Raw genomic sequence first — 25,557 nt, forward strand, 5'->3', positions numbered from 1 at the left:
GTTATATGGGAGGCAGGGTTAAGGGTTGGCACAGCATTGTGGGCCAAAGGGCCTGTACTGTGCTGTATTGTTCTATGTTCTATAATTTGTTATTCATTTTTAAAAATATTTTTAAACTATTTTCATGAAACTGGCTAATTAGAACAGCCGCCTAATTGGTTCCAAATGTACAGGTCTTGATGTTTCCCTGTTGACTGGAATCCACTGTATATAGGGCATCAGTGAAATTATATTTGTAGGACAGAATAGTATTTAAGAAAGAATACTAATGTTCTGTAAGGTGTTCAGTGGAGATTTACTAGCCAAAAACCAGGAGTGGATGGGTATTCTTATGAAGGAAGTTTGATTAGGCTAGGGTTGTATCTACTGGAGTTTAGAAGAGTACAAAGTGATTTTGTTGAAACATATAAACTTGAGTGGTTTTGACAAGGGCAACATAAAGAGGATGTTTTCTCAAAGGAGGATTAGGTACTAAGGTTTATTTTTTGAGAGAGAGGCTACTTATTTGAAACATGGGTGAAGCAAGCAATCCTTTTGGAGTTTTGAGTCTTGGAACTCTTCTTAAGGTACTATGGAATTATAACGTTTGATTATTAAAACAGAGAATATTTTTTATTCTTGATAGCCAAGAACATGAAAGGTTTGTGTAAATAGAGGAATGTAGAGTTAAGATTTCCATTGGATCAGCTGTGAGCTTATTAAATTATGGAGTAGACTTGAAAGGCTAAAAATACAGCTTCTGCTAATTCATATACCTAAAATGCTGATTAGCAAAATTGAGGCTTATGGGTTTGGTAACTGGTAACCTTGATGATTCAAAGCAATTCATAAGAGTTATTCAGCATGTTAACAGCCTTTTGTCCCAACTTGTCCATGCTGACCAAGGTGCCAATCTATGCTCATCCTATTTACGTACATTTGGAGCTGCTCTCATCTAGTCAAGTGGAGAGCATCCCCTTGCACTCTGGACTTGTGTCTTCTAGATGGTGGAAAGTCTTCGGCCAGAAGTGATTCGCTGAATTGTTTTCAGCCCATGACCTGAATTTCTAGGGATGGTTCAGTTATTGATAGGTTCAATAACTGAACCTAGTTTTATTGTTGGGTTCAGTTGTAAATTTGACAGTAATGATCACAAATTTATGATATTGAAACAGTTTGTCGTGCCACTAAATTTTAAGGGTTGTTGACTCTTGTTTGAGAAATGCATATGTGCAAATTCATTTGCAATTTTGATTTGGACTATTTCAATTATTTTCACATCTGTTTTCTCTTTGGGATTGTTTGAGAAAAGTTGTATTGTTACTGCTTTGAACCAGTGACAAGAAACTAAAGTACTGTTCAGACTCACCTATACCTTTACTTCCTCATCGATAAGATCATTTCTATATTGTTTGTTGTAAATGCTGTGAAAATATTTGAATGTGATAAGTATCACAAGCTTGTCTAATCCAGCATGAGGAAGTAAAATACTGCCGATGCTGGAAGAAGTCACAAGTAGCAGTCATGTGACCCCCTGTGTTGGCTCTTCGTTTTCATTTTCCTACCTATTCCCCATAACTTTAAACTTCTACAAAGCAACAATTGGTCTTTTGTCCTTTAATATATTCAATGGTTGAGTCTCAACAGCAACTGTGGATAGAGCATTCAAAAGATTCTTGAACCTCCAAAAAAAGAAATTCTTCAGTTTTTGAGCTCTCCTCATTGAAATTGAATTGCTGCTTGAAAAAAGTTAGCTAGAAAAATAAAGCTGTGAAAGTGAAAATCTTCCAAAGTGATTTTTCTGATGCAGATTTGTTCTTTACATTTGAAACATTTTTAGTCATTAATTTACACTGTTTAAACTCAGATAATTGAGGATTTTTTTTTTTTGTAGCCTGTGCATTTTGTCGACGGAATGATGACTGCCCAGAGAAGTATGGCGAGAAGAAGACCTGTGATAATGGGATAACTGTGCATTACTACTGCTTAGTAGGTTTAAGCCATCTTTTAATTTATTTCCCTGTTTTCAGTATAATGAAATAACTGAATTTAAATGGTTATTATACTCCTAGGGGATTTTGTTACTAGAAGTATTTTTGAAGTTGTAAATTTAGGCCAAAACATCCTACATTTGATTGTTAACCTTGAATGAATGAGATGAATTGTTATCCTACTATTAACTTTAAAAATACTTGCCAAGTGAATCTGTTATGATGCTCAGTTGTATGCTTTGCCAGAAAGGGTCCAATGAAAGGAGGACTAGATCAGGCTGACTAGTGTCTGCAGTTCTATGCTGTGCTGTGCTTTAAATTAGTGTAATAAAATGCATATTTAAGCAGGTTACCAGCATATGAATGGCATCAATTATATTCCACCAGCATGAGTTCACTACATTAGGACAAGTAGGAAACTTTCTTTTTTCTCTGTAATGGCATATGACATGAGAGGCTTTCAGTATCAAAACTACCAGCTGCCAGGAATCCCATGTAATCTGTTCACTATAGTGTATTCTCTCTTGCATGCCTGATAACAACCCCTATTCTGGTAGTAATTTAGTTAGCAACCAGCCCTTTGGGATGAAATTGAAGTATCCTTGCACTCTCAAGGAAAACGTGCAAATTTCTACACTCCCCAAGGTCAGTATTGATCCTAGATTACTGGAGCTGTGGGTCAGTTGTGTTACCTGTTTAAAGCTTAACAATTGGGTATAGGAAAAACAAGCATTTCACGTTTGGATTTTCCATGAGCACCTAATGGGCCAGATCACATTGGTGGCCACCTGTCAGTTCCATGAAGAACTGTTGGCTGCCTACAATGTGTACAAGCCATTGAAGTGCAGAATGGGATATAGATTAGATCTGATCAGAGATATTTTGAGAGGGTAGAAAGGGTCTTTATAGGTCTTTAATAGTACAATTGGTTGTCAGTGTCCTGGGAACAGGCTTTTTGGTTGTGCTACCTGAAATCTTGTTGTTATTTGTGAATTGCTCCAAATTGAGGCAACTCTTGCAGTGAACCCCTGAGGTAAAAGGTATCAGTGACTATAGAGCTAGTGTGTTACACCAACAATTATTACAGCAAATGTACTTTACTGCCCCAGTATCCCTCATACTTTGTTCAGCTCAGTCACATTGGCCTCTCTTTGTTCCAACTTCCTGCAATTATCGAAACAGCAAGTGTGGGAATTGATTAAATTCATGTGATGAGACTCTGCAAAGAATTTATCTTTCACCCCATTCCCAATGCAAATTTTCCTGGGATACCAAAGACATGGGGGTGAATTTCTGTGCTCAGCTGACTCCTATATCTAGTCCACACTAAGCCCCATTCCTTTAGGTAAGGGTCTGGGCTAAGATGGTGGCCAGCAGTTCTGATTTCAGGATTTTGCCACTTGATCAGTGCTGTAGTTGCTGTAAGTTACTGGAATAGGAAACCATATGTTTCGACTGAATAACAATCCAGAAAGCCTGATTGAAATGCCATCAAACCAACTGTGGAATTTGAATTCAGAATTAGGATGCAATGTGCCATCCTTACCTGGTTTAGACTTTAAGTGCTCCCATGTGATTGACTCTTAACTGGCTTGTACCATTACTCAACTCAGAACATGAATAAAACCAGATGGCCCACTTGGCATTGATCCTAGATACTGAATTAGTGAGTTTTTCACCAACTAGCTAACCTTATCAAATATCTAGGATTTTACAAATATCTAGGATTAATGTCTGTCTCATAGCCTGACCTTGTTGTAGTCACAAAAACATGCTTTGCAGACAATACAGCAGACTCCTCTATAATAATCCTGGTTTATTCTATCCTTTTAGCAAATAGGACTCACCAAAGGCAATGAATGGTGTACAGATTGGAGTCCTTGATTCCATTCTTAGAGAATCAAGGCAGAGCTTCCTCTGGATTACCATTTGTTGTCCTCCTTTGGCCAATTAAATTATAGCAACACTACAGAATGTACTCCGAATGGGAATGAGTTGGTTATAACAGTGCTAACTGAAGGATATACAGTAGCTGCCAGGCTAGGTCTTAAGCAGGTAATGTTGGAACCAGCACAACCATCTTGATTTCATCCTGTGGCAGAAATGTCTGTCCACAATAGCATTGGTAGATGTAACTACACCCACAGTTCTGGTAGAATATGAATGTACATCTTCACAATATGGATGGTTATGTTTAAAGCATTTAAAATGCTTATCTTCAAGGTTTGCCATGTCCAAAAAAAGTCCCTTACTTCTGATCATAGATCTTCCTAGTCCAGCAAAGTTTTTATGTTCACTGGAATAATCATGAATTTTTGGAGCTTTGTTAAAGATTATGAGACTTTTCTGTCATTAGAAACAGTTTTCTCCCCCCTTACTTCTACATGATTTTTGAACATCTCTTGCTATCCTTAACCTTCCTTTCTGTTAGGAGAACCACTCTGGTTTCTCAGAATTTTTATGTAATTGGTTCCAAAATAATCTTTTATGTGGCCCCTTATCAATGATGGCCTCTTATAGCCTTATAAAAAAATTCAACACTCTGTATCCATTAGTTTTCCTTCCTGCACTGTTTAATACACTCTGAGGGAACATGAGCAGATTTGTGAAACACTATTTCCCTCTCAAAACAATATTGACTCTGATCATCTTTTTAATCTCTAAATAGCCTCATTTCCATCTCAGTGAATCCAATATTTTCCCAATGACAGGTGTCAAGGTAGCTGGCTTGAACTTTTAGGCTTTGCATCCCCTTTCTTCCTTATATTATGGCCTTGCATTTATGACTTATAAATCATGCCTGGAATAGAGAGAATTTTTAATTGATTACAACAATGCATCCACAGTCTCCCATGTTTCCGTGAAGACTATGATGCAGGTTATGACAAATCATTGATATGTTTGATGTTTAGTGATGTTCTAAGTAGCTCCTTTCCTATTGCAAACACAAGAAAATCTGCTGGAAATCTTGACTAACATACAAAAATGCTGGAGGAACTCAGCAGGTAAAGCAGCATCTACGGAAGTGAATCAATGTTTTGGGCCAAAGGCCCTTCTTCAGTACTGAAAAGGAAGGGGGAAGATGCCAAAATTAAAAGGTGGGGGATGGGAAGGAGAAGGAGGATGGTGGAAAGTCCTTTCCTATTATCCCTTGTTTATTTTTATTGGGGTGTCTAGTTTTTTTTTCTGTTGTGAAAAGTGATCCATTCTCCAGTTGTTCATAGAGTTGTACAACTTGGAACCAGATCATTTGACTTAATATTGAAAGAGGATCATTTTGCATGCCTCATTTACTATTTCTATAATTAATACAACAGTCTGAGTCACGCAGCCCAAAAGCAGCCCTGAGTTTCACCAAGTCTGCATTGAAGATCAGTTCCTTACCTGCATTACTTTTATGCTATTCCCATTTCACTCTATCAATTCATACACTTGTAGGCAATTTTCAGTGGGAATAACCCACCAATCTTCATTTTTTTTCGTATGTGGGTGGCAACTGGAAGCCTTGGAGGAAACCCACACAAAAACGGAGAACATATGCATACTGTATATACAAACAGCACTGGAGGCTTGGAATGAACCTGAATTGCTGGAGCTTTAACGTGGCTATTCTACTAGCTTCTGTGCAATACCAAACATATTTGTAAATACAAAAAATCCTTCAAACAGAAATGCTGATCTTATTTCATCAGTCACTCAGATCGTAACTAAATTATCTGGTTTCTTTGATTGTGGATCTTCAGATGAAATGGTACTGTCAAATATGTGCAAGTCTACTGCTGTATAATTTGTAGAGACAGTAAGATTTTTAAACAAGATTTTTTTTAGATGGGTAAATGTTTCTGATGATATTTAGATGTTTTGATTTGAATATTGAATATTCATTTCCTCATGCTAAATCATTGATGTAGCACATGGATTGTCGATGATAGTTGAGGTAGCATTGTAGGGTTTGGAAGAGATACTATTGTGGATGGTCATCTGTCCATAATTGAAATGATTAAGAATGAAACATGGCTAGTATGAACCCACAGATCGGGATGATGCTGGCAAGCCATTGTTGGAGGATGGGTATCGTCAATTATATTTTGGATGAGGATATTTTGTTTCATAGGATCCCTTGTAACCATGATAACTGTTTTCAAGGATAATGTTTCTAAAGATGTTGCAGTTGTCCTTTTATAAAGGCATTGGGTACCATTGATAGTTTTTTTAATATAAGATTTTTGAAAAGTTATAATTTGTATTGAATTTTATTTTATTTTATGTGGTCTCCAAATCAAAATGATTATTAAATTTGACTTTGTAGATTATGTCAAGTGGCTTGTATCAACGTGGAGAAGAAAATGAAGGAATTTATGGATTTCTGGCTCATGATATCAAAAAGGAAATTTCTAGAGCTTCAAGAATGGTAAGTATAAATACACAATTCTATTAAACTTGTTTCCACAATGCTCCAGGGTAGTAAAAACAGAAGCTATGTTGGACAGAATCATGGTATGGCTTTTTGGTCATACTGCTTTTTGAGATTCTTAACAGATAGAAACATAGAAGAACACATGGAGTAGGTACAATTTGAATAGAAATCAGCTAAAGTGTGATATAGTAATGAGAGGCCACACTGCCACTTGCATTTTTTTCAAGGCAGATGGCATAAGCATCATAAGGAAAATTTAGTTAAATAGTAAAGTGTCACCATCAAATGATGGTGCAGGGAGTAATTACATTCTGTTTTGAAGTTTTCAGTAAATGAATAAGGTACTTCCATTCTTGATTATGTAGAACCATAGAACACTACAGCACGGGAAACAGGCCATTCGGCCCTTCTAGTCTGTGCCGAAACTTTATTCCACTAGTCCCATTGACCTGCACCCAGTCCATAACCCTCTAGACCTCTCTCATCCATGTATCTATCCAATTTATTCTTAAAACTTAAGAGTGAGCTAGCATTTACCACGTCAGATGGCAGCTCGTTCCACACTCCTGCCACTCTCTGAGTGAAGAAGTTCCTCCCAATGTTCCCCCTAAACCTTTCCCCTTTCATCCTAAAGCCATGTTCTCTCGTATTTATCTCTCCTAATCTAAGTGGAAAGGGCCTACTCGCATTTACTCTGTCTATACCCCTCATAATTTTGTAAACCTCTTTCAAATCTCACCTCATTCTTCTATGCTCCAAGGAATGAAGTCCTAACCTGTTCAATCTTTTCCTGTATCTCAACTCTTGAAGACCTGGCAGCATCCTAGTAAATCTTCTCTGCACTCTTTCAATCTTACTGATATCCTTCCTATAGTTAGGTGACCAGAACTGTACACAATACTCCAAATTTGGCCTCACCGATGTCTTATACAACCTCACCATAACATCCCAACTCTTATACTATACAACCTCACCATAACATCCCAACTCTTATACTATACAACCTCACCATAACATCCCAACTCTTATACTATACAACCTCACCATAACATCCCAACTCTTGTACTCAGTACTTTGATTTATGAATGTCAGGATGCCTAAAACCTTCTTTACAACCCTGTCTACCTGTGACGCCACTTTCAGGGAATTATGTATCTGAACTCCCAGATCCCTGCATTCCTCAGTGTCCTACCATTTACTGTGTATGTCCTACCTTGATTATTCTTCCAAAATGCAACACTTTACACTTGTCTGCATTAAATTCCATCTGCTTTTTCTGGCCCATTTTTCCAGTTGGTCCAGATCCCTCTGCAAGCTTTGAAAGCCTTCCTCGCTGTCCACAATGCCTCCAATCTTCAGCAAACTTGCTGATCCAATTTACCACATTATCATCTAGATCATTGATATAGACAACAAAGAATAATGGTCCCAGCACAGATCCCTGAGGCACACCACTAGTCACAGGCCTCCAGTCTGAGAAGCAATCATCCACTACAACTCTGTCCTCCCACACAGCCAATTTTGAATCCAGTTTACAGCCACTCCATGGATACCTAGTGTCTGAACCTTCTGAACTAACCTCCCATGTGGGACCTTGTCAAAGGCCTTACTAAAGTCCATGTAGACAACATCCACAGCCTTTTGTTCATCTACTTTCTTAGTAAACTCCTCAAAAAATTCTACAAGTTTCATTAAACACGATCTACCACGCACAAAGCCATGCTGACCATCCTTAATCAGCCCCTGGCTGTCCAGATGCTTGTATATCCAATCTCTCAAAATAGGTTTTTGGCACCCATTTTATGGTATTTGTGGTTCCGTCCACTTTTAGATGAAAAATTAATATTAATAGTCATGGTGTTCTTTTCTCAATCTTTAACTGATTCAATCCTGTATTCTGCATTAGGTTGGGTAAATTTCTGTGTTCTACCAACTGTGAGCTCAGCTTCTGAACTTTTATGTTCTCTGTAACAGTAAGCACCAACCTCCACTTCATGACGTCCTTTATTTCTGCTCCTGCATGATCTGTATGCATTTGAAGCTCTTACCACAGGTCTTTCAGCTTCATTTGACAATTATAAAACTCCTAGATGATTTTTTCCTTGGTCACAACCAGAAACCTCCTCTCATTGAGGGCTTTGCTAATCTTAGCTAATGCAAAGTTGTTCTTCTTTGTCATTCCTCCCTTTTTAATTTAATTGATCATTTCTCATCCTTTCAAACATCTCCTTGTGTGACTTCAACGTCTCATTCCCCAAAACTTATTCATCTTACCAGTGCCTTTTAATTTTCATCAGCCTCCTGACATTGAAATGTAAATATAAATTTCTGTTATTGTTGAATGTAACATTTAATCAGACTTTCCATGAAGTCCTGGGCTTTACAAAGTTTAGTAGGATCGAATTTACTTTTCTGCCCATAAAATTAATTAATATAAAATTACAGGATCCAGTGATTGGTAAATTGCAACAGCTGATTTGTTTGCTTTGACAAATATAAACATGTATTTAAACCACAGGAATTCTGAAATTGTTAGCAGCTATTTATTATTTCTAATTTGTGGTTGATCACTTCACCCACTGCCTCTTCCCCCTCCTCTTATTCTGTTCTTTTCAGTCATGAGGCAGGATCAGTCTATTTAAATTTTATATTTGCTCAGGTTATTGGATTTTATTTCAAAGATATATGGGATCAAATGCTTCATTTCCAATTTATTTTTGTAGAAATGTCGGGTGTGCAAGATGCGTGGGGCATCAATAGGCTGTGCCATTAGAAAATGCCGGAGGAGCTTTCATTTTCCTTGTGGTGTGGAGAATCAATGTATTTTCCAGTTTACAGGACAGTTTCCGTAAGTTTAAACATGTTCCAAATGAACAGGTACAACTTAATTGCAATCATCTTGTGCAGTTACTCCCTCTTCTCAAACTTATTCCAACCCACTTACTGAAAACCCTACTTATTTTCTGTCGCCTATGTTATCTAGTATTTTTCATGGCTCCACATTTTTCAAAATTCTTCCTTACAAACCTGCTGTCCTTATTCTTTTCAAATAATTTCCAGCTCTTTGCTTCTTTGAAAACAGAAACCCCATCACAACATTTCCTGTTTTGTCTCTCAGTTTTGTTTTGCTTCACAAACTGATGTTCGTCTTTTCTGCAGATCAATTTGAATTCCAGATTTCAATGTTAAAGTCACCCAAGACTCTTTATCTTGGGCACAAATAATGTCACGTATTGTCTTCTTTAAGCAGAAGGTATAAAGGCTTCAAGTCCCATATCACCAGATTCAAAAGCAGCTCCTTCCCTTCAACCACATGTGCTAACTGAACTAACTGGCAAACCCCTAAATGTTAGTTTAGCAATGCTATGACCACCTTGCACTAAAATTGACCTTTTCTTTGTTCTAATTGTTCTTGTTTGTTAAAAATTGTGTAGTTCTATACAGTGTCATTTTATTGAAAAGCAAATAAATGCAACTTGCTATGTGGACAACACAATGAATTTTAAAGTTTTTTATTTGGGGGAGAGGTGTCTATGAATTACACCAGTATGGTCACATTTATTGCCTTTTCTTGAGAATGTTTGCTTCAAATAGAACAAGTTTTCCCCCGGGTACTGTATTAGTCTTCCTTAAAATTGCAATGTGAACTCAAGAACCTTTTTCATGTTTTTTAACTATTCTTGTTCAATTATTTTTATATATAAATATAAAATAAATAATGTCAATAATGATTAGTTGGTGAGAATATTAAATAATTTAAAGGAATGATATTGACAAGTGTGATCATGTGAGTTTGAATCACTTAGAACAATAAAAAGTCAATTTACTGAAAGAACAGTCTTTTTAAAGAGCTAAGATGTTTTGATAGGCAGGGGAAAAAACAAAAGCAGATCATTCCAGTAAGAAAAGAATGAGTAGAGGATAATTGCACAGGAGTTATACAGTGTTGATTACCAAGCTTGCTTGATTTGCAGCCAGAGACCAGAGTTTGAATTCAGTGCACCTGACAAATTTCAATTCAAATAATTTCAACCTGGAATTAAAACTTACTAGAGAAATGACTTGCTCTGATGCAGTCAGAAAGTGAGATATCTGGAGAATTTAATAGGGAGTTCAGAAGACTGCAAGGTGCTCATTCATCAGATGAGGATTTGTTCCTTAAGCTTGAATTGGGCCTTTTAACAGTGCAGGAAGCTACAAACATGTCAGGTTAAGAGTGAGATGGAAAATTAAACTGGCAAATAACGGAGATGAAAGTCATTCCAGTGGACTGAATTCGGATGTTCTATCAGTGGTTACCAAATTTTTCTCCAGGGTAGAGATACCACATTATTAACTCTGAATATGGTATGCTAAAGTAGAAACAAGGCAAGTTGCTTTATTTTGTTAAATTGGTGGGTCCCAAATGGTGGAAGAGTTGAGGTAAAAGGAAAGTTTTTACTTCTCCTGTAGTTGGGTGGTAAAGTCCATAATGCAGACCTTGTAAATTGAATTAATAGTGTCCTTTTAACCTTCCAGGTCTTACTGTTGGGAGCATAAACCTGTACAAAAGATACCATGTGCATCCATATGGTCAGGCGGTTCTAATACATGTGCTGTCTGTTTAGAGTCCATTGACCCTCTTCCTTCCTATGATGTCTTAAAGAGTCCTTGCTGTAAAAATACTTGGTTTCACAGACAATGTTTGCAGGTGAGTGAAAGTTAAAAAGAAAATCGTGATCTGTTCTTGGTATTATTTTTTTTTTAAATTGCAGATTCTGGAAATTAGAAGAAAAACAGGAAATTGTGGAAGCTACTTTGCAGGTTAGCAGTGTCTGTGGAGGCAGAAATGGAGAGGCTATTTCAGATTGATAGCCTTTGATCAGAACTAGGATAAAGTTTAAAAATGATGGAGGTAACACTCCTTTGGGAATGTTAAGAGTGAAAAACATCTCGCTGGTATTAGAGAAGATGATCCATTGAATTGGAAGCATGTTAAGGTGGAGGAAGAGGCTTGAAGAGATCCTGTTTTTGTTCTGGCAGGGGAAGGGGGTACAGAAAGTGAGAGCTAGGAAATTAAGCATGATTGAGAGCCCTGCTGAATATTGTGGAGGGGAATCCATGGTGAAGGACAAAAGAATTCATCTGTTGTGGATGAAATTGTCATCAGAGAGGATATGTTGGAGTGGCAAGAACTGGAAAATGAAGCAGAGTCCTTGCATGATCGAGCACAAAAGGAGATGTGTTCAAGATAGTTATTGTGGTCTACAAATTTGTAATGGATATTGGCTGTTAATCTATCCTAAAATGAAGTCAAGTTAAGAATAGTTCGATTGTTTTTCTCAGTACATCAAATATATCATTCAGTGCTGAAAGCATTTTCATTGAGTCTTGTGCATTATTGCGATCTGGTTGTTTCTGCCTCCTTTTCAAACCAATTTCCTTTGTTGCTTTTTTACCTCTTTATACTTTTCCATTCCCCAACTTGGAATCTGCTTTCCAATAATTGTACCTCGTTAATGTGGACCAAAGCCTTTTATCAACCTGTATCCTTTCCCACTGCAGCATCATTTTGACGTGATTAATTTTCACTCGAGTTGCAGTATGCCCCACCAAGGTATACTTAATTTACCAATTATTCCCATTTAGTTTACCTGTTATTCTCCTCTATCACTTGGTATACTGAGCTACCAGCCTTGTTGCGTTTCCTTAAAGTTATAATTGCGGCCTGAAAAACTCCTGGTCTTCACCTGTAATTTTTATTATTTGTTGCTGAATGTAATTGTTTTTTTTGGTAGCATCAGGCACTGAGTGCTGGGGTGTTCTTCTTCAAGTGCACTATCTGCAGTAATAAGGAAGACTTCCAAAAGGAGATGTTGCGATTGGGGATCCATGTACCAGAAAGGTATGTTTGCATTTATCAATTAAAGTTTTTGTTGTGCTTATTAATTATTAGGGATAATTCTTTATCAATGATAATTGATGCTTATGTTAGAATGCTGTTCTTGGACTACTGTTCAGCATTCAACATCATAATTTCCCCCTAGGCTCGACAAGAAGCTCAGAGACCTTGGCCTGCACTCCACCTTGTGCAGCTGTATCCTGGACTCCCTGTTGGATTGCCAGTGGGTGGTAAGGATGGGCACCCTCACCTCTACCCCTCTGACCCTCAACACAGGAGCCCCCAGGGTTATTTCCTGAGCCCCTTCCTCTACTCCCTATACATCCATGACTGTGTTGCCAAACACAGCTCCAATCTGCTGATCAACTTTGCAGATGACATGACATTGATAGGCCTTATTTCCAACAATGATGACACAGCCTACAGAGAAGAAGTCAACTGGACAGTGGTGCCAAGAAAACAATCTCTCCCTCAATGTTGAAAAACAAAGGAGTTGATCGTGGAATACAGGAGGAACAGAGACAGACTAGCTCCAAATCACAACAGTGGGACTGTAATTGAGGGGATAAGTAGTTTCAGGTTCCTCAGTATACAGATCACCAAGGATCTCACCTGGACTGTACATACCGGCTGTGTGGTAAAATAAGCACAACAGCACCTCTTTTACCTCAGACAGCTGATGAAGTTCGACACGAATACCCATATCCTCAGGACTTTCTATAGAGGCACCATTGAGAGCATACCGACTGGCTGGTACCGGAACTGTACTACCCTCAATCACTGGGCTCTACAGGGAGTGATGCGGACAGCCCAGTGCATCTGTGGCTGTGAACTTTCCTCTGTTCAGGACATTTACAGAAGCAGGTGCATAAAAAGGGCCCGGAGAATCATCGGGGACTCCAGCCACCTCAACCACAAACTGTTCAGCTGCTACTGTCTGTCTAACAGTACTGCAGCATTAAGGCCTGGATCACCAGGCTCTGGGACAGCTTCTTTCACCAGGCCATCAGATAGATCAATACACATTCATCTGATTGCATACAGGTATTCCCCGCTATCTGAAGGTAGAGCATTCCCATGAAACTGTTCGTAAGCTGGAATGTCGTAAAGTGAAGAAGCAGTTACCATTTATTTATATGGGAAAAATTTGTGAGCGTTCCCAGACCCAAAAAATAACCTACAAGGTCATGCCAAGTAACACATAAAACCTAAAATAACAGTAGCATATATTAAAAGCAGGAATTATATGATAAATACACAACTTATATAAAGTAAAAATACTTTTCTGCAATCATTGCAACACTGTCTAGCGTAGCAAAAATCTTAACTACGTAGCAGTCTCTCCAGTAACCTTTAAGCTATGCAGCTGCCAAATCATACCAAATAACACATAAAAATACACAGCCTATATAAAGCAGAAATAATGTATGTACAGTGTAGTTTCACTTAGCGGAATTGGGAAGACAGTGAGCACACTGATGATGGTGTGTTAGGCTGAGTCGTTGGAGGTAGGGGTGCTCGGCAATTTTTTCCAATAAATTACAGTTTCGTTACAGTTAAAGCACTTATACGAATAACCACCTTCTGTAATTATTTTCTTCAGTTCTGCTGAGAACTTTATGGCAGCTTCAGTATCAGCCAAAGCACTCTCTCCAGTAAACTTTAAGCTACAAAGCTGCCCTCGCCTCACAAACCGATCAAACCACCCATGACTACCTTTAAATTCCAGTTTCGCAACACTTTCATCACCATCGTCCAGTGCTTTCTGTTTCAACTTATTAAAAAGACTGACTGATTTCTCCTTAAGTATAAGATAACTTAACGGAACACCACACTTTGTACACCCATCAATCCACTCAAGCAATAGACTTTCCATTTTATCCATTATTGGATGCCGACTAAGAGAGATCGCTTTGCTATAAACAGAACCTACAGTAACCTCGGCAGATTTCAAGATTCTTTCTCTCTGTGTATAAATAGTGCAAACTGGTCAACGCGTGCACAATGTCCTTACTTCGTTCACCGCGATCAAAATGCTTAATTATGTCTAGTTTTACACTAAATGTAACACCCTTACGAGCTCTTTTAGGCTTTTCCGATATCTTAGAACTCATCTTACTAACGGATGCACAAAATAAATTGTAAAGCACAGATGCTCACAGGCAAGTGTTTAAGCAATGGCGGCTAGAATGCAGTTCCGGGGGAGGAGCTTGGCTGCTCAGGGCACACGCTGCCTTTTCACATAACAGTGAAAGCACCTTCTGTTAGTGAAAACAGGTAACTAATGTAGGTCTTTCGAAACCACAAGGTGTCATAAAGCGAACATTCGAAAAACGGGGGCCACCTGTATTTGTATGACTGTACATACGTATACAAAACAATTATGTATACAATCTTAATGTTTGGGCAATATCCTCCCACATTTCCCCAATTTACATTGCGACGGAGATGCAACATAAAGATTTTTACTCCCTTGGATGAAAGAAATAAATAAATACAACACAAGAAAATTTAAGACGAATGAAAAGGCGTTATTGCACAGCATTGACTTAAGTTTAATTTATAGTGACCCTTCCTCTTTCAGTTCCCATTATTTTAGTTATGTTGCATCATTTCCCTCACCTTACAATAACAATTGACTCAGTCCTTTATTCCACTGGGGGAATTTAGGCTTTTTTTTTGATTTTCCAATTTGAATGTATGGACATGAAAACAGTATTGCAGTTTTGAATTCAGGAAGTGTTTTTAGATATTTTATGAACTTGGATTGCTCATTGCAGGAAGCCTGTCCTCATTCCCACTCTTTATGCAGCAATACTTGTTCCTTTGTTACCAACTGTTTCATTTCATTCTATGCAGGGATGCATCCTGGGAACTAGAAGAAAATGCATTTGAGGAATTGTTGCACCGTTACCACCGGTGTGACGCAAGAAGGTGCCTCTGTAAAGATGGACGAGAATATACAGAACCTGAAGGGTAATATTCTGTTTATCTTGCATTAAAAATGTTAAATAGATGAAACTAATTTTAAAAAATCACAACACTGAATTCCTTAAAACAAAATAAAATAGGGTTTTGAGTAAAATTGTTATTTTCTGATGAGGTCTCTAATTAAATCAGTGTATACACACAACACATGGAAGCTTGCTGTAAGTATGAAGTTGAAGAGATCTGGGTTTTTTTAATCGGTGCCTAACTGTTCCTTCTCAAATGGTTAATGCCTCTGGATTATGAAATATTTACTTAGAATGTCTATCAGAAATCCAGGAATTCCACTCTGAGCTGCAGACTTTTACCCAGGTAACTGCTGCCTAGTGGAAGATTAGTGTCTTGAATATCCACATAATTGATCACAATCCTTGGGCATTTGCATTCCAACATTGGACTTCTGGAGTCCATTAGCGGATGGTGATAATATCCATAGATTCCATAGCACTTAGACTGGAAAACCTGCCTGCTAATGTTGCACAAGGTGTGCCTTGTTCATCTTAATGGAAGGAAACATATGGAAAGAAAACCAGTTACAAGATCTTTTATATCATGTACTTAATTTGCTTATATTTAATTATTTTTAATGTCATTGTTATTTAATTTTTAAAAAATATATTTCTAAATATAAATGAATATTAGAGGCATAAATATTTATTCAACTTGGCAGATTTAACAACAGGTCAGCCTGGCAGCAGGATGAACCAGGATTGGAAAGTAATAGGGTGGGGCTTGCTTTGAGGATAGACAACTGAATGGATATTCAACTTGTGGTCAGTAAAATATCAGGCATTTACTCTCAAGGTTATCATTTGAGAAATGAATGCTTTTGAGAATGCTCTCATACATGAGAGTTCATATCTATTGATTTGTTCAAATCTTACAGTAATAAAGTGACATAGCCAGTTAAACTTGATCTATATCCATTGAGTGGCAATTTACTTTGGCATGAAATTTTCCAGTGACAAATGGACTTTTTTTTTGTAATTTATTTTTTATTGAAGTTCATCATCAAACAAACATTTCTATAAGATATATTTCAGACATTGTACATATATATCATATATATCAAAAATCTCCACAAAATACTTATTTGAGGTATACACTTAAAAGAAAGAAAAAACAAACAAAAGGAAAAAATTGTACAAGTAGGGAGTGAAAGTGGTGACTGAAGAGATTGTGAAGGTATTAGTAATGATCTTTCAATAATCACTAGATTCTGGAATGGTTCCGGAAGTCTGGAAAATTGCAAATGTCACTCCACTCTTCAAGAAGAGAGAGAGAGGCAGAAGAAAAGGAACTATAAGCCAGTGAGTCTGATCTCATTGGTTAAGAAGATGCTGGAGTCTACTGCTAACGATGTGGTTTTGGGGCACTTGGAGGCACATGGTAAAATAGGCCTTGATCAGCATGGTTTCCTCAAGGGAAAATTTTTCCTGACAAATCTGTTGGAATTCTTTGAAGGAATAACAAGCAGGAGAGACAAACGGGAATAAATTGATGTTGTGTACTTGGATGTTCAGAAAGCCTTTTGATAAGATGCCATACATGAGTCTGCTTAACAAGCTATGAGCCCATGGTATTACAGGGAAGATTCAAACATGTATAAAGCAGTGGCTGATTGGCAGGAGACAAAGAGTGGGAATGAAGGGAGCCTTTTCTGGATGGCTACCAGTGACTACTGGTGTTCCAAAGGGGTATGTGTTGGGACCGACCCTGTAAGTTATATGTCAATGATTTGGATGATAGAATTGATAGCTTTGTTGCAAAGTTTGCAAACGATATGAAAATAGGTGGAGAGAAATGTAGTTTTGAGAAAGTAGAGAGGCTGCAGAAGGACTTAGAAAGATTAGAAGAATGGGCAAAGAAATGGCAGATGGAATACAGAGTTGGAAATTGTATGGTCATGTACTTTTGTTCAAGAAATAAAAGGGTTGAGTATTTTCTAACTGGAGAGAGAGTACAGAAAAAAAAACTAAGGTGCAAAGGGATTTGAGAATCCTTGTGCAAGTTTTCCTAAAGGTTAGTTTGCAGGTTGAGTCTCTGGTGAGGAAAGCAAATGCAATGTTAGTAGTCCTTTTAAGAGGACTAGAAGATAAAAGCAAGGATGCAATGTTGAAACTTTATAAAGCACTGGTGAGGCCTAATTTGGAGTATTGTGAACAGTTTTGGGCCCCTTATCTTAGAAAGGTTGTACTGAAACTAGAGAGGGTTCAAAGGAGGTTCATGAAAATGACTCCAGGATTGAATGTTTGTTCATATGAAGAGCGTTTGATGGCTCTGGGCTTGTATTCACTGGAATTCAGAAGAATAAGGTGAGACCTCATTGAAACTTATTGAATAGTGAAAGGCTTTGATAGAGTGGATGTGGGAGGATATTTCCTATGGTGGGAGGGTCTAAGACCAGAGGACAGTCTCAGAATAGAGGGACATCCTTTTAAAATGGAGATGAGGAATTATTTTAGCAAGAGGGTGGTGAATCTGTTGAATTCTTTGCCACAGGCAGCTGTGGAGGACAAATCTTTATGTATATTTAAGGCAGAGGTTGATAAATTCTTGATTGGTCATGAAGGGATATTGGGTGAAGGCAGGAGATTGGGGCTGAGAAGAAAACTGGATCAGCCATGATGGAGCAGACTCAATGGGCCAAATGACCTAATTCTGCTCTTATAACTTATGGTCACCCTTTTAATCTTTTGCCAAAGTTTTTATTCTTTGTCCCCTCATCAATGAGAACAGTTTGCCTCAGTCTGCCCTTTGTAAACCGATCAGTCATGATATTGTACGTCATTTTTGCTCATTCGTCAGCCTTGTTTCTTCTCTAATCTTAGAGGTACGATGCATCATGCCTTGAACATTTCTATTATCTTTCATGCCCACTTTAAAGACCTTTGTATTCAGTCCGGAAATTAATTTCATGTTTTTTGCACAGATTGAATAAAACATCTTTGATTTTGTTCTTGCTGGCTCTTCATGATTAGTATAGCACAAAAAATCCTTTTCTTAATATGCCTATCATGTGCAAGTGATATGTTCAGGTACATGTATACGTTTTTATATTTGCATTCGCACAGTTTGATCTTATCTACATTTACTGTTCTATAGATTTGCAAAGTATCCCTGCAGAAAAAGAATCTCGGTTGTATGTGGTAACATGATAATACTCTGATGATAAATTTTACTTTGAGCTTTGAAAATTTTGAACCTGGAACTTTGTTTCTCAGTTAAACTGAGTAATAAATTATGTATTTAACTGAAATACAGAACAAATTAGTTGTCACAAGGAAATCTGCAGATGCTGGAAGTTCAAACAACACATACAAAATACTGGTGAAACACAGCAGGCCAGGCAGCATCTATAAGGAGAAGCATTGTTGACGTTTGGGGCCGAGACCCTTCGTCCTGACAAAAGGTTTCGGCCCAAAATGTCGACAGTGCTTCTCCTTATAGATGATGCCTGGCCTGCTGTGTTCCACAAATTAGTTGTCTTTTTTTTTGTACCTTTTAACTTCCATGAAACTTTGGCTATTTGGGGCAGTCACTCAATTGGGCCAAAATGTATTGTTCCTGATTGTCTCAATTAACCAAAATCCACTGCATCTCTGATTCCTTCAGACCCTGTTACCTCAGACTTTGAGGTTCTTTCACACCAATAAGGGCATCTTAATCACCAGAAACTTCTTTCCTGTGTGTTGTTTTTCAAATAAATCATTTTGGTACCAAACAGAAATGTTTTTATCAGCTAATGTAAGCACACTATATTTACTGAAGTATGTTATCCCTCAACAATCAGAAATGTACTAATAGAGTTTAGCAATGCAAGTAATGTGGATGGATGATCTCATTAGTTTTACCACATGGTTGTAAAATGTATAGGCCAGAATTTGCAGTTAGGAATAAGTTGCCACATTTGTTGCCCATCCATGAAGTGTTTTCCCTGCAGAAATTTGCCAAAAGAACCTTGCTGCAGCAGAAGTAGAGATTGGGCATTCTACAGCTTCTGGAGTGAGGCTGATCTATAAAACAGACAGCTAAAGTACAGAATCCAGCTTATCCAACTATTTGTGACATCAAATAGTGAATAGTTCTCAAACTACTAAAATCTTGAAGTTTTAAATTTTGGAAGGGGTAGAGGTTAATTGGCATTTTTAAAATAAAAGAAACATGTTCTTTAAATATTGGAGTCATAAAATCTATTAAAAAACCATAATACTACCATATATATTAATAGTTGCAGCCATGCCAATCACTTAAGGAATAAATGCAGTTTTATATTCTATTTAGAATCAATATCATTATTGGATCTAATCTTTCACAGCTTGCTCAAGTTAAGTAATGTAAGTAGTTGGGGGACCTCCTCAATTTCATGTGCCCTCTGCGAAGTCCTTGAGCCCTACTTAAGCAAAATTGGGGGGGGGGGGTGGAAGAACAACAAAAATATGTCTTGACAATACCTTAGGGGCATGCATATTTGTGCAGAAATTACAAATGTGCCTGCTAGTTGTACTAAAAAAAATCCATTCTGTTTCAGACTGGAGTTGCTCAAAGCTTTTGGAAATCCACTGGAGAAAGGGACAATGTCGCTTTATTGCAATTTAAATAGAGGACTAGTTTCAGTTCAATGTTTTCAAGTTTGACTGATTTCAAACCTTTTTTTTTCTGGGAAAATGTAAAAATAATAAAAGTAATGCTATAAAGTACAGTACTTCAGTGCTGTCTCTTGTACACATGTTGATATTATTAGATTTTGTCTTGAAAGTTTTGGAGGATATAAAACACCTAAACTCAGTTTCAATTATGGAAACTACTAATACTCACTTCTGGTTTTGCATATAATCCTGCTCACTTCTACTCAATTCCAATAGATAATGATCACATTATGTATTGCCATGTCCTTCCTGGAGGAGCGGCCTGTATTATTATCTGTGTATAGCTGCCTTGCTGTGTATATCAAGATTCAAATGTGTTTACTGTCATTCTTCAGCACTTACATGTAATGAAAAATGAAATGATTGTTACTCTGTATCTAATACAGCATTAAAATTTACAATAAGCATAAAGAGCATAATAAAAAAGTGCAAATATAAATAGGAAAGCAATCCTACAAAACACATTGCACAAATAACTTGTGTACGTGAACTGATTTTATGTCCCTGTCACCTAATAACACTAGGTAATGTGTATGTAGAGGTGGTGGGGTTAATGGATGGAGGTATTGCTCAGATTGATGGCTTAGGGCAGGGGTGTCAAACTCATTTTAGGTCACGGGCTGGATTGGGCAGAATGCAGTTTCATGCGGGCCGGATAAGTTGGGCGCATGCGAACGCAGCTTTCATTGCCTCAGTTTTTTCAGCTTGTTCTCATGTGTCTCAGTCTCTGCTATAACTACAAAGTGTTTCACTTCACAAATTCCGTTTCTTATGAAGAAGACTGCTGAGCAAGCATTATTTTTATGATTGGTATTAACTTACAATCATAGGCTTCATATCGCCGGGCCATTAATAATTAAAATAATAGATCTATCTAAAATGATCCTCCGGCCCGCGAGCCTTGAGTTTGACACATATGGCTTAGGGGAAGTTACTGTTTTTGAGTGTGGTGGCCCTAGCATGGATGCTACATAGTCTCCTCCCTAATGGAAGTGGGACAAACAGTCCATATGCTGAGTGGGTGGGATCCCTTATGATATAGTTGGCATTTTTCCAGTGCCTTTCAGTATATGTGTCTTTAATGGTGGTTAAGCTCATGCCAGTGATGAGTTGGGCGGTTTTAACTACCTGTTGATGCGTCCTCCTGTCTGCTGCAATGTAGTGTGCATTGCAATAAAGCAGTTTCCAAATTGCTTTGTCACTTCTATTTTTGAGGAGATGCATCATTTTGGCAGAAATACATTTTAATATTCTTATATTGATATAGATCATTAGTTTGTCAAATGAATGTTCTGACTCCTAAATTAAAGACTGAAAAAAAATAATTGGAGTCATCCCAATGATTGTCTTTATTATAAAATGCCAACACTGTTAAGTCCAAATTAGGAAATGTTGATCTGTGCAATGTATTGTAGATGGTATTAATCTATAGTTAACATTTTTTTGTTTAGTTTAACTTGCATAATTGTACCACTTGCAAGTAAACCCTAGTCACTGACTTGCATGTTAGAAAATAATAACTTAATTGGCATTGATTTGTCACACAATTAATGTAATGAAAAATATTTTTGAAAGAAATTAATAACAGTACTTTTTTCAGTAAATGGGACATTGTACTTTGTAAGTACTGTGGCTCCAGTGGAACTCATCAGGCCTGTTCATTGTTGGCAAGCTGTTTGGAAAGTTGGGAGTGTCCCGAGTGCAGAGAGATTGTGTACAAGTCAGGTAATTTACAAATAACATTTCTATTTAAAGCATGAAAATGGCTAAGAAGTTGCTTTTGTTAATTCTAGCTCATAACTTGTTTTGATCTTTCACATTACTAAATAAATAGTCTTGAAACTTGTATGGAACTCCATTCAAAGAGCTTTTTAAAATTCAGTCAGATATCTGTGCACAATAGTTTTTATCCTCCACTATCATGTGTAGAATTGGCAAGCTGTGTCTGGCCATGTGACTCAGTAAATTCTTGTCACTTCTCCATAAGCTACCTCTCGCCATACTCCGTCTCATCCTAATTAGACTCTAGAAGTGCTTTATTAATCATAAAATACATTGGATCATTGTGAGTTCATTATAGCTACCATGTTAAAGTATTGAGTAATACTGGAAGAACTCAGCATTTCAGACAGCATCTAGATTCATTAGTGTCCATCTTTGGGATCCCATTTTGGATTAAATGACAAATATTACCTCATTGTCAATCACTTCTCACCTGTGCTGTTTTAAGCAAATGCACCATGTGGATCCAAGCTTCCGAGGATTACCACAAATAGAGGGGCTCTAAACAGTATGAAGAACTAGGTATCAAATTAAAAAAGAAAATTGAAAACACTTTTGGATAATTTTCTAAGCCACATGTATGTTGACACAAAGGGCAAATAAGATTGGTGAAATGAATGCAGGCCTCAAGTGCTGATGGAAGTGAATTCCTGTTCATCAGTACTGGCCCCCGTAGTCAGGACAGTGGGAATGGCACATTACAACAGTCTGTACTTGAGCCATGTTGGAACCAGTGTTACAGCAAGAGAGGTGGGGAGGATTTTAAACTAAATAGTAGGAGCGAGGGAATAGAGAATATAACTATAAGAATAAATCAGTGGGTAAAGCTAGAGGTTGCAAAACTATATGTGGATCAAAATTCAAAACAAAAGAACAAAGTGCAAATAGAAGTATGATCTGATGACCATTACAGAGCCATGACTGCAGGATGACAGACTAATGGCTGAATATTTAAATATTAAAAAAACTGTGATTTATATTTAATGTGGCTAAATACTCATCAGTCATCAGCAGAGATGGACACCAGAGTTCCTTGATGAACATGGTGGATGGTAAACACTTGAGTGATTGGAATAGACCTCAAAGAATTGTGGTTGTTAAAGGTCAATCATTCCAATTTCAGGAATTTCACAGCAGGAATTCCTAAGGGCAGTGTCCTAGGTCCATCCATCTTCACTTGCTTCAAAAATAGCTTCATAACATATGATTAAAACAAGGATGTATGTATACAGGGACAGAAAGATACTTGTACACAACTCAATTCAAGTTTATGTGTTGGTATAGTAAGCAATTAGGAAGGTGAACAAGATGTTCACTTATATTGTAAACAATTTCAGTATAAGAGTAAACACATTTTGCTGCAATTATATGGAGCCCTTGTGAGCCACCACCTAAAATATTTGCTAAATATCTTGTCTCCTGATCTAAAGAAAGCTATGTTTCTGTTACAGGAGACTCAATGTAGGCCACCAAATTGATACCTTTAAGGAGAGAGTGAGCCGATTTGGTGCAAGAAGAATTAATTAATTTCAATGAAGCATAAAGTTCTTAAGTTTTATAGGGTGACCTTCAATCATGGTCTATTAGGCATCTGGCAAAGGCCAATTAAAAAGCTGTGAAGTGACCATTGTGGGCACAGCCATTGTGTGAGTGATCAGGCTTTGGTTAAAGAGGGTACACAAGAAGGGGTGAAGGCTTGAAGTGAGTTTCTAGTAAGAATTTTTTCTATTAGTATGTATCTAGTGCAGGGAGAATGGGTCCAGGTTTAGTGGTATATTTCTCATGTAAGATATGGGAACTCTGGAAGACCCCCATCTCCCTGATAATTACATCTGCACAAAGTCTATTGAACTGCAACTCCTTAGAGACTACGTTAAGAAACTGGACCTGCAGTTGGATGACATTTGATCATATGGGAGTGACAGATAGGAGCTGCAGGGAGGTACTCACCCTTAAGTAGCAGGAGACAGGTATTTAGGTGACTGTGTCAGGAGAAGGAAAGGGAATAAGCAGCCAGTGCAAAGTACCCTGTGGTCATTCCCTCAATAATAAGTATAGTGCTTTGGATGGTGTTGAGTGTGGGTGTTACCCACTGGGAAAGCCGCAGCAACCTTGTCAGTGGCACTGAGTCTGGCTCTGTTGGTGAGACGAAGAGAGTGCAGCAGTAATAGGGTATTCAGTAGTTAAAGGAGAGTACAGGAGATCCTGTGGATGTGAAAAAGACACTCAGGTATATGTTGCCTTCCAGGTCCCAGGGTCAGATATGTCTCAGATCAGGTCCACAGCATTCTAATTGGTGAGGGTTAACAGCCTGAAGTTGTAGTACATGTTGGTACCAATGACATGGGTAGAAAAAGGGATGAGGTCCTGAAGGAGAATATGGGGGGGGGGGGGGGGGTAGAAAGCTGAAAAGCATAGTCTCCAGGGTAGTAATCTCTGGATTGCTGCCTGTGCCACGTGGCAGTGAGAGTAAGAACAGGATGATTTGGCAGATAAATGCAAGGCTTAAGAATTGATGTGGTGGGCAGGATTGCAGATTTCTAAACCATTGGAATGTCTTCAGGGGCAGATATGACCTGTACAAAAGGGATAGATTACATCAGAACTCAAGGGAGGGTAATATCATTGTGAGAGCTGTTGGGGAGTGTTTGAACTAATTTGGTAGGGGGATGAGAACCGGAGTGATACGGCTGAGGATGGGGTAGTTGATATATAAGTAAGATGCAATGTATTGTTAGACTGAGGAAGGACATACAATGATAGGACAAAATTGCAGTCAGTGCATGAGTTAAATTGTTACAGGAGGGCAAGATTGAAAAGGGTGATGAAGACAGGATTGAAGGAGTTACATTTGAATGCTTGCAGTATACAGAATAAAGAAGGTGATCTTGTAGCGCAGTTAGAGATTGGCATGTATGATGTTGAGGGCATCCCTAAGTCGGGGTTCTAAGAAGATCGTAGTCAGGAGCTTAACATCCAAGGATACATATTGTATCAAAAGGGCACGCAGGTAGGCAGAGGGGGTTGGATTGGCTCTGTTGGCAAAAAATGTAATCAGATCCTTAAAAGAGCTGACATAGAATCGGAAGACATATAATCCTGGTGGGTAAAGTTAGGAAAACGCAAGTGTAAAAAGACCCTGATGGGTGCTATACACAGGCCTCTGAACAGTAGCTCGGATGTGGGCCACAAATTACAATGGGAGAAAAAGCATGTAAAAAGGGCAATAATAGTCATGGAGGATTTAATTAATCAGGTATATTGAGGAAAATAAGGTTGGTGCTGGACCTAAGAGAGGAAATTTGTCAAATGCCTGTGAGATGGCTTTGTGGAGGTGCTTGTGGTTGAACCCACTAGGAAAAAGGCAATTCTGGATTGGGTGTTTTATGAACTGGATTTGTTGAGCAAGTGTAAGGTAAAGGAACCCTTTGGAGGAAGTGATCCTAATATGATAAAATACACCCTGCAGTTTGAGAGGGAGAAGCTAAAGTTAAATTAGTATTACTGTGGAGTAAAGGGAATTACAGAGGCATGAGAGAGGAACTGGCCAAAGTACATTGGAAGATGATATGAGCATAGATGCCAGCGGAACAGCAATGGCTGGAGTTTCTGGGAGCAATTTGGAAAGCACAGGATGGATACGTTCTAAAGAAGTATTTCAAAGGATGGATGAAATAAAGGGTGGTTGACTATGGAAGTCATATCAGCATAAAAACAAAAGAGAGGGCTTTAATATAGCAAAACTGAGTGGGATGTTAAAGGATTGGGAAATCATCAGAAGGCAACTAAAAAGCAATAGAGAGAAAAGATGAAATATGAAGATCAGCTAGCCAATAATATAAGAGGATGCAGAAGTTTCTTTTTCCAGAT

General features: G+C 37.9%; 1 protein-coding gene across 1 annotated transcript in view; it reads left to right on the plus strand.

The window, feature by feature from the left end:
- Positions 1–25,557, plus strand: part of g2e3 (G2/M-phase specific E3 ubiquitin protein ligase) — a 69,578-nt gene that overhangs the window by 14,964 nt on the left and 29,057 nt on the right. The window contains exons 3-9 of the mRNA XM_059956101.1: positions 1,874–1,968; positions 6,280–6,381; positions 9,111–9,235; positions 10,906–11,077; positions 12,165–12,271; positions 15,128–15,244; positions 21,506–21,630. Of these exons, the coding sequence (XP_059812084.1) occupies positions 1,874–1,968; positions 6,280–6,381; positions 9,111–9,235; positions 10,906–11,077; positions 12,165–12,271; positions 15,128–15,244; positions 21,506–21,630 (843 nt within the window). The remainder of the gene's footprint in view (positions 1–1,873; positions 1,969–6,279; positions 6,382–9,110; positions 9,236–10,905; positions 11,078–12,164; positions 12,272–15,127; positions 15,245–21,505; positions 21,631–25,557) is intronic.

Source organism: Hypanus sabinus, chromosome 2, assembly GCF_030144855.1.
Source record: "Hypanus sabinus isolate sHypSab1 chromosome 2, sHypSab1.hap1, whole genome shotgun sequence".
NCBI classification, from domain to species: Eukaryota; Metazoa; Chordata; class Chondrichthyes; order Myliobatiformes; family Dasyatidae; genus Hypanus; species Hypanus sabinus.